Source organism: Parasteatoda tepidariorum, chromosome 4 (genome assembly GCF_043381705.1).
Source record: "Parasteatoda tepidariorum isolate YZ-2023 chromosome 4, CAS_Ptep_4.0, whole genome shotgun sequence".
Lineage (NCBI taxonomy): Eukaryota > Metazoa > Arthropoda > Arachnida > Araneae > Theridiidae > Parasteatoda > Parasteatoda tepidariorum.
This window is the reverse complement of record NC_092207.1, coordinates 11,720,883-11,731,224: the sequence shown is the minus strand read 5'-3', so window position 1 is coordinate 11,731,224 and position 10,342 is coordinate 11,720,883. Positions and strand designations below refer to the sequence as shown.

Below are 10,342 nucleotides of genomic sequence, written 5' to 3'. Positions count from 1 at the left end.
TTTCTTTCTTTTTTAAATGAAGTAGACTTCTGTAAATTAATTCAATTTTTGAAAGCTACTCTCACAAGCAGCAAAATGAGCACACGAGCACCACTAAGGGAATAAATAGTAAAAAATTATTTCATACATGTAATTTATCTATGAACATTTTTTCAGGGTGCGTAGCATTTTTAAAAAGTGCTTAAAGGTGCTTATATTCTTTTTTTAAAAGCCCATAAAGGTGCTTTTTTCATTGGGTGTTTTTAAAAAGGTGCTTATTTTCCCTTTTTCAAAATGAGATTTTTCCTTTACCATGTTAATTTTAGCTGTGAATTATTCAAAAAGACGCAATTCACATTTTTCTATTCAACGGTTTTACTATTCATTCAACCCCAATCTATTTCGTCGTATTGTCAGTCCGGAGCGTATGAAAACGCCATTCGTTTTACATGATTCAAAACTTCATGATTTTTAACAATTCTCAAAAACAATGCCCAAAGTTTTTTTTTTTGACATGATAGTTGAAAGGAGATAAAACCATCAATCGTCAAAAAATTTCCAACCCTGCCCAATTATGATATTTTTTTAAAGTGCTTAAAAATATCTTTTGAGTGCTTGAAAAGTTTGTAAAAGGTGCTTATTTTTTGTTGAATGATTTTGCTACGCACCCTGTTCTTAAAATGTAAGAATAGACAAGGATTAATAAAGCTACACATCTTGGGAAGAATGAGCCTTCCCTCATCAGGCAGTTAGAAAGGGAAATGGTAGGTAAGACAAGGAATTGCAGAAAAGTGTACTATATCGAAAAATGGGTAAGGAGTGAATCAAAAAGAAAGAAAAAATAATATTGTAGAAAAAGAGCAAAAAGGGAAATGAAAAGTGAGAACAAAAACTCAACTTTAAAAACAAATCACTGAAATAAGTTTTTTTCAAGCAGTAGATAAAAATAGAGAATCAGTTTTTACAGTTTCAATGTCTTAGTTCAAAAATTTTCTAAAAAATGAAGTTCAGAATTACCATTTTCATTGAAAATATATTTAGCTTATTGTTTTGTCTTGTTTCAGGTTTCAAGATGTTAAAATTAAACTCAGAACTAACTAACTACGATTCTAAACTTTTTTTTCTATGGACAAGGATGATATTACTATAGGAAAAATCAATTCAATAACTTCATCTTCTGTTTGGAAAATCTTGTTTTGGGTATTTTATTCTCATTTTACTTCATTCTCTTTTTTTCTTCTTCTTCTATTTAAGTTGTTTCCTTGTTTTTGATTCTCTTCTCATCCTTCTTTCCCTGGTTGCAAATTTTTCCTCCCATTTATTCAGTTATTCTTAAGTTTATTTTTATCATATTCTTAGCTAAGAGAATTCCTATTATACACTAATGAGAAAAAATTTGTTTTCTGAAACATGTCGCTTTATTTTTGTGTATGTTTTAAAAAATTTGAATCATGTTTTTTTTTACACCAGTTTGATTCTTCAATAAATATACCTTGTTAAATGCTTGTTAGTTAATTTAGTGGTTTTCCGTAAATGCTCTATATAGAATTGTTTTTATTCTTTTCTATTTTTTTAGGCGTTTAATGTACATTAACTAGAAATTTTTCTAATATCTGAAGTAAACTTTTTAAGGTACCCAACAGGGTTCAAAACAATTCTTTTTTGAAACAGCCGTGATTAAAATTTTACTTTTGTTTTTGGTCAGCAGGGGTCCTAAAACTATGAATCTAAAGTAAAATAAAAAAATTTATAAAGTAATTTTTCAAAATTAGAGTAAATTTCAGCTTTAAAAACTAAAAATTTTCCTTGTCACGCTAACAACTCTTCAATAAAACTTAATGCTTAAATGTCTACTTTTTTTTCTAGATCAATAATGTGATGAAATTATTTTGAACTAAAATTATAAATTTCCTATATACAATGAAATATGAAATAGAAACTAAATATATAGTTCAATATTGATTTTTGAAATTCTGAACATTCTTACTTAAAGTGGGAAATTCACACTTAGACCTTTGCTTTTAGTTCAACCATAGCTAACATTATACAAAATCTACATACAAAGTTTCAAAGAATTTAATAATAAAATTTTTTTTTGAATGTGTGTTAGTGTTAAGAAACCTTCTCAAATTTAGCGTTTTTAGAAAATTCATTTAATATGCAAGAAAATTCTGAGCAAAAAAATTATTCAAAACTTAATTTCTAAAAATTAATTATATTTGTATTAAAAATATTTTTTTTTTCAAATGAAGATTAAAATACTTAACATAAAAATTTATAGTTTAATTTCTGCAGTTTACTTCAGGTTTCAGTTTTGTCTATTAGCATATGATAAAACAAGCATAACTTCTTTTCTTGAATTGTAGAACAACAATTCAAAGGGTTTTGGAAAATTAGTGAACTGAAGTTCAAACATAGATAGTAATAATAGTTTTAAAAAAATTAACTTTCATCAAAATTGAAAATTTTTTCCCAGTTAGCATACCTTAAAGAAATGTAGAAATTAAGATTAAAGAGAAGGTAACAAGAAAAAAAAATTCACTTTCAGTAGCTTTGAAAGTCTTTTCTCAATGTTGTTTTTTATTTCCTCTATTTATTGCAAATTCATTCATATGAAACTTTTTTACTTCCATAGTTTCAATTCAATTCTTAGACATGGTGCGTAGTGTTTTTAAAAAGTGCTTAAAGGTGCTTATTTTCGATTTTCGTTATTTAAAAGCCCTTAAAGGTGCTTTTTTCATTGAGTGTCTTTATAAAGTGCTTAATTTTCCTTTTTCAAAAATTGATTTTTTTTCTCGTTACCCAGTCGTTTTTCGCCATGTATTATGCAAAAGCGTGCTTTTCACATTGTTCTATTCAACGTTTTCACAATTCATTTCGGTGTACTGCTCATAGCGTATGAAAGCTCCAATCATTTTACATGTTCGATGAAATATGTGCGTCTACTGAGCTGGGTTCGGTGAGATTATTGCCTTCTAATGTGCAACTCTGCTGCATTTTGCAAGTTATTCTCAATTTCAGATTTCATTTTCCACCCTCTCGTATCAAACCAAAAAATCTCTCGATCATTTTATAACGGCTAATATAATCAAGAAAAGAGTTCTTTATCAGAGACTAGTTATTTTCTCATGATCACCTAAAGTTTTTGAACATTGTTTTGCATTTTGTTAATGTATGTAGTGCTTAAAAATATTTTTTGAGTGCCTAAAAAGAACTTAAAAGGTGCTTATTTTTTGTTGAAAGATTTGGCTGCGCAGTCTGTTAGACATTTTTTTTCTTCTCAAATCTAATAAACATTTAAAAAATTTCCAAGTTCAATTAAAATCTCTTTATTGGTACTCTGTAAATTAATACATTTTTTTTTCTTCTCAAAAATACAAAGTTTTTATGAGTGTATCTTCATGAAAAATGTGTGAAATAAATATTGATGTAAGAGTTAAAAATGCGTGTTAATGGAAAGAGATGAGTCTTTTTATCCAAGTAATGACTGAAGTCGATATTTTACAAATGAGATTGACACATTAGCTGTTAGTGTCCACCCTGGTCTCCAAAAACAGATTGTATCACATGATTGTTTGGATTTATCTGACCTAGAACTTCTGGATAATTAGTAGCAATTTCATTCCACATAGCTTGTGTAATCAGCGGTAGAACTTCCTGTTAAAGATAATATATTAAGTTCTGTTAAAGAAAATATATTAAATAAAATAAAAAATTAAAGTTTTTAACCAGCACTATAATGTTCAGAATATTAATGACAAAACTATTTATGTTATTTTCTACTTTATGTTTATACTCTTTATGTCATTTAGTATTTATCTTTAATTTAGTGTACTCAGAAAAGTACAAAAAAAATAATAAGCTCTTTATAATATAGAATACAACTAATTGTTTTTTTCAGTAGTAGCAATGAATTATGAATGTTTTTTAATTAGCTCTCGTGGTTTGTTTTTTTTAATTAGTAAAAGTAGATATTGTAGACGCCAAAATGTTCAGTGATCGTAATCAAGGACAATAAAGCTGCACATGAGCTCATCCCAATCATATAACTATGTACTAGTTCTAGCCGTTTCCATTATCTGACTGATTTAATTCATCTGTATTGGCATCATTTGTATGAAAATATTTATGTATGTTTATAGTACATACTTTACTTTGTCACCTGCCAATTTTTATTTGTTATATTCTTACCTGCACGGGATGAAGACTGTCTACAGGCTCTAAAAATCTCCACAATTCGTGTCCTTCTTTTTCCCACTGCTCTATCACTGCAATAAAAGAATGTAATTAACATTAAATTAACATATAAAACATAGAATTAACATATAAAACATAGAATTAACATATGAAACATAGAATTAACATATAAAACATAGAATTAACATATAAAAACATAGAATTTAATAAATTAAAAATTAGCATATTTTTTCAATTAGAATTTCATACTTGAGTAATCAGTTATTTTAGAATAAAGTAATAAAAAATTATTCAATGTTTAACTAGATAGTTGTATTTTGAAGGGGAATTTTTTTTTTTTTTTACCTTGTACCATTGGATTTCTGAGAAAATGAATCTTGAAGTTGTCATACTTCTTTGTTGCTGCAATATCTTTAAGAACTTCTGTCAATTCAACAGATCTCTAAGTATAAAAATACATAGACTTTAATTCATACATTTAAAGCCAAGAATGAATGAAATGAGAAACAAACTATACATTGTTTCAATAAGTATTATTTTGGAATGCTGTAATTTTTATATTTCAATTCATAAAAATAGGAGTATGTAGGGATCATAAAGTTTAATTTTAATTGGTTCTATTTTTTAAGAGCTCACTAAATCAATGATTGAGTAAAGACTTGCTAACTTCTAAACACATGTTAAGGTTATTATGTAAATATTTTGTATTTGTAGTGTGTTCCCTATTATGACTATAATCAATATATATTTTGAGAGTTCTTTAAAATATATAGTAAAAAATTTATGCACACTAGGGGTCTCAAATTAATAGTTAAGTTAAAATGGGAGAAAAAAATTGTTTTTCAGTTATGTCCAATCACTATTGAGATCAATAACAGCAAAGGAGAGATTCAATTAATTTTAAACTAGTTTATTTGACAATTAACCTATAAGGCTAATGAATTCTCTTAGTTAGCTAAAGGCTGTTGAAATAGCAAATTAATTTGCTCCCTCTATACTAAACCGATTTTTAATTTTTAAAATCCTGCTCACTCTTTCCTCGACTTTAATGATTGGTCGTAGCATGATAAAGTTTTTTTTAATTTTCACTTAAATATTAATTTATGACGCCTAAGTTGTTTTTTCTTCATTTTTGACTAGGATTCTAAAAAAATATATTGGACGATCTTTACCACAACAGTAGTTTACATCAACTTTTGCATTGTCTATGGCAAAAGCAAGTTTTTCATAAAGCGTATATTTGAAATGCCTTTCAGTTCCCAAGAAGTTTCAGTTAAAACTACAATCATTATTTGCAGAAAAGATAAACGAGCTATGGCATCTCCCAATGAAGTGACCCTTGTTCGAAATCCATAGATAACCGGTTGAAACGAATTCAGTCTTACAGTTGATCTTTCTACTCTCGTCAACCCGAGTGCTGATGTAAAATAACCTCGGTGTTGACGGATTTCGGGTTAGAACCTTCTTACCGTCGGGCTAACCATTGGAAGTTTTCATGGTTTTCCTCTGCTTAAAATGCAAATCGGGGTTAGTTCCATGAAAAAATTCCTCCTCAGAGGCTAGTTAGTACCAATGTTTGATCCATGAGTTACTTTTATTTTCTAGATTGGGTTCATAATTACAAGGCTATGGAGCTGAAAATTGATTGTTGAAAACTTAAAATCGGGTCGTCTGTTCAATGCCGTATATACATGGTGCGTAGCGTTTTTAAAAAGTGCTTAAAGGTGCTTATTTTCGATTTTTGTTTTTTAAAGGCCTTTAAAAGTGCTTTTTTTCATTGGGTGTTTTTAAAGAGTGGTTAATTTTCCCTTTTCGAAAATTAGATTTTTTCTTTACCATGTCGATTTTCACAACATATTATGCAAAAGCGTGCTTTTCACATTGTTCTATTCAACTTTTTCACAATGCATTTCGGCCTACCGTCGGTCCATAGCGTATGAAAGCGCCAATCATGTTGCATGTTTGATGAAAAACTTGTGGTTCCACGTGTGCGTCGACTGAGCAGGGTTTGAAGAGATTATTGCACTCTCATGTGCAACTCTGCTGCATTTTTCAAGATATTCTCAATTTCAGGCTTCATTTCCGCCCCCCCCCCTCTAATAACTATCCGAAAAATCTCTCGATCTTTTTATGGCGGCTAATATAATCCAGAAAAGAGTTCTTTATCAGAAACTAGTTATTTTATCAGGATCATGTAATCTTTGAAAATAATTTTGCATTTTGTTAAAGTATATAGTGCTTAAAAATATTTTTTGATTGCTTAAAAAGTACTTAAAAGGTGTTTATTTTTTTGTTGTAAGATTTGACTACGCTTTACTTGTTATAAAATAAAAAAAAATATTTATAGAAAAGCTAACCAGAATTCAGTTGAATATTGTAAGTTTCTCTTAAAAATAAAAATGCACCCTTCTAATAATAATAAATTTTATTATTAATTAATAATAAGTAATATTACTATATAATAATTATAAAAAATGTTATAATAATAAATTTAATTATAAATATGATGCCCTTATTAATATTAATACATTTTTTATTTTTTAATAAGGGCATCATGAAATGAAATAAAGTGTTTACCTGAGTAGTGGCTTGCCTGATAGTTTCGTTCTTGTTCATCCATCCATAGCAAGGTCCTATCCTCATGCAGTTGAACCATTCATACATATCTGAGTACTTGACATCATTGTGGTATTTACCAATCGGGTGTATCTTGTCTCCCATTGTGTTGTAAATGAAACTTCCATTCACTAAGCCAATCAGCATTACGTGGCTGTTTGATGGTAATATGGAGTTCTGTGCAAAACAATTATTTTATTATTTCATATTCTTTAACTAACATGAAGAAAAAAAGAAACAGAATGAGTACTAGAATTAATATCCGTTTGATTCACATGGATATTAATTCTAGTACTCATTCTGTTTCTTTTTTTCTTCACGTTAGTTAAAGAATATGAGATAATAAAATAATTGTTTTGCACAGAACTCCATATTACCATCAAACAGCCACGTAATGCTGATTGGCTTAGTGAATGGAAGTTTCATTTACAACACAATGGGAGACAAGATACACCCCATTGGTAAATACCACAATGATGTCAAGTACTCAGATATGTATGAATGNGTAGCGATTCAGAAAACCGGAAAAATCAGTTATCCGGAATAGCGATGGTCCCGATCGTTCCGGATAATCGGTTCCCTACTGTACTATATTGTGAAGGCAATAGTGCTGATATTAGATCAAACAACATTTAAAAGTACTCGGAGTGCAAAGGGTTAACTGTTTGGGTTTGAATGTTTATGTTAACCTCATAAGTAAAGTGATCTCTGAAGCAAGGAAAGAGGTATTGTGCTGCTTTGTGAAGAACTCCTCCAGACTAACAGTCTAGGGCTGTTTGCTGCTATGGTAACAAGGGAGAGCACATTTCTAATGGGGGGTGCAATGGAGGAATGAAGGTGTTGATTGGTTTACTCACTCTGACTTATGCCAAGATCAAAACTATTCACCCCACACACATATATATAAATATAATTTATGTATATATAGAGAGAGCAATGATGAAGCAGCATTACGAGGAAAATATTTACGTTTTGGCTTTTAGTTCGGTTTAGAGTCAACTTAGCTATGTCACAAAATGAAAATTTGATTAGTTGTCCATTGAGGTATGTTGCGTGCGAACATAGAGTCCAAACTCGTCCGTCCGCTTAGAGTGTGCCATGTTTTTCAGCTGAAGGTGATCACCTAGCCTCAAGAAACTAGGTGGCCTTATAAATCGTATTTCGCCATTTTTAAGCAGTTTTAGTAAATGCGATTTTTATTTCATTTTAAATAAAACGATCTATTTATTTTTCGTTAAATTAATTTGCGTCAGAGAGCATTTAATGCGAGGTGCTATATCTTTATGGATTTCCGCCATTCACCTTATGAAGACAGATAATCTGCTTTCACTTGGGGGGTTTAAAATGGAAATATATATATACTTACTAATTTATCCAGCGTTGCGATGACGTTAGATCTAAACTTTTCAGGGGTAGTAAGGTCATCCAAAGAGCTCATCCACCTGCGAGGGTAATAAAGCCAGATTATGTCATTAAATTAAATATCATAAGAACTTTTTTTTATTTTTAATGGCAGATTACAAAGGCAACTTTTAAAAAATCAAGGGAAAAACATAAAAAGTTAATAATAACAATACACAAATGGTGCCAAGTCAGTCTAGAATGTAGTCTATAGAATCTAATGTGTGTCTATCCTCTTAAAAGACAGCATCAAGAGTAAAGTAACGATTCGCGTCAAAAGCACCCATTTCATATATTCTAAAATGTTCAAATTGGGTTTAGAATGATGTTTATCAGATGCAGATGTTATAATAGACAATCGTGGCTAGTAGGCAGCAACTAATTTCTTTCTAGGAATGTCCAAAACTTATTTAATGTGCACATTTTTTTATTATCCTTTTAATAACATCGCTAGAAAAAGTTTTTCCAACTGAATTTTCTACTGGTCTCTCTTGCAGTATGAAAAAGTATGAGATTATCACTTATTTGAAGAATACTGTTTCCTTTCCTTGCTAAGAAACCCGAGATGTTTATTTGATGAAAGCCACAGTGTGAGGATATATGTCAGAAGAACTTACCCCATCCAGGAATTTAACTATTCAATTTTTAGTTACGACTCCAAAGTTCCATTTTTTAGCTTATTTTAATGGTCTCTTGGGTTTTGTGAAATCTAGGTTTATTTTATGAATTCAAAAGCATTCGTGAATTCAAAAGCACTTGCAACTTAAATAGGAATATTTTATCCGATTAAGGGGAGGGGGGGGAATCGATTTTTGACGTGGACATAAAATTTTGTTTAATTTTATTGAGGTACTATAACTCATTAAGTAAATTTTCTGGAACTTTTTATGTCGGAAAAGGTATGAACAATATTTCATTTTATCATATTTCGCTAACTGGGAAAAACGGTTATCAAATGCTGCTATAAGTTTTAATTCTTATCTTTACTTATGTGACGTTCTGTTTAAGCCTCTAAATTTCATAAATATAGAGAGTAAACAATGTATCAGCATGAAACAAGACCGATTATTCTGTTGTAAGGTATTAGTTTTTCTTCGTGTTAATAATATTGAAGAAGATGAAATAAAATTACTGAAAAAGTTATATATTTTAGAAAGATTATGTATGTGTTTCTACAAAAATATCTTCAGCATTGATGATGTTCTATCTTTTGTTAAGATGGATGTAGTTTTCCTCAGATTTTCTTTTTGATGGTGCAAATTTTAAGATTGTTTTTATTAGAGTTTTAGTTTTTAAACTTTACGTCGTTGATTTTTTTTTTTTTAAATTTATGTTTGCAATCTGTTTAAAGGTTTAAAGGGAAAAACTTACCCAAATAAAGCTTTTAACTTTACAATAACTTTCGAAAAAGCTGAAAGAAATGTTTGTTTGTTTTTTTTGAAAAATTATTCATTTTAATCCAATTAAATTTCGAAACTTTATCATACTAATTTGTAGGTACACTTCAATTGTAGAGTGTAAAAAAAAAATTATATTCGATGTAGTAATTTTATAGAAAATTCTGAATTAATTTTTATATGAAGCCAGTATGATTAAAAACTATAATAAACTGGCGATGTAAGATTTCAAATACCTGATATTTTTCAAATGAGATTTATGCATTCCTTACCTATTGCAAACATCATTTCCCATCATTCCATAAAACACTACAGCTGGTTTATCCGATGAGGGATTTCTAGCAATACTGAAAAAAAATAAAAATACAAATTAGAAATATTTTTACTCTTCTAGCATTCAATATCATATTTGTGTTATATATACACGGTGCTTAGCGTTTTTAAAAAGTGCTTAAATTTGCTTATTTTCGATTTTCATTTTTTCAAAGCCCTTAAAGGTGCTTTTTTCCTCGGGTGTTTTTAAAAAGTGCTTAATTTACCTTTTCGAAAACTATATATTTTTTCTTTACCGTGTCGATTTTCACCATATATTATGCGAAAGCGTGCTTTTAACATTGTTCTATTCAACGTTTTCACAATTCATTCAAACACAATGAATATCGGCCTACCGTCGATCCGTAGCGTATGAAAGCGCCAATCATTTTACATGTTTGATGAAATACTTGCGAGTCCGCAGCGTCGACTGAGCTGAG

The 10,342-nt window shown here is 29.5% G+C and overlaps 1 protein-coding gene across 1 annotated transcript in view; it reads right to left on the bottom strand.

Annotated features, from left to right (window-relative positions):
- Positions 1-3,292: 3,292 nt before the first annotated feature.
- LOC107441857 (acyloxyacyl hydrolase) overlaps positions 3,293-10,342 on the bottom strand; it is a gene marked incomplete in the record, with an annotated part of 29,054 nt that continues 22,004 nt past the window's right edge. Inside the window, 6 exon segments of the mRNA XM_071179422.1 lie at positions 3,293-3,636; positions 4,171-4,247; positions 4,522-4,618; positions 6,754-6,969; positions 8,159-8,234; positions 9,863-9,937. Coding sequence (XP_071035523.1) covers positions 3,508-3,636; positions 4,171-4,247; positions 4,522-4,618; positions 6,754-6,969; positions 8,159-8,234; positions 9,863-9,937 — 670 coding nt within the window.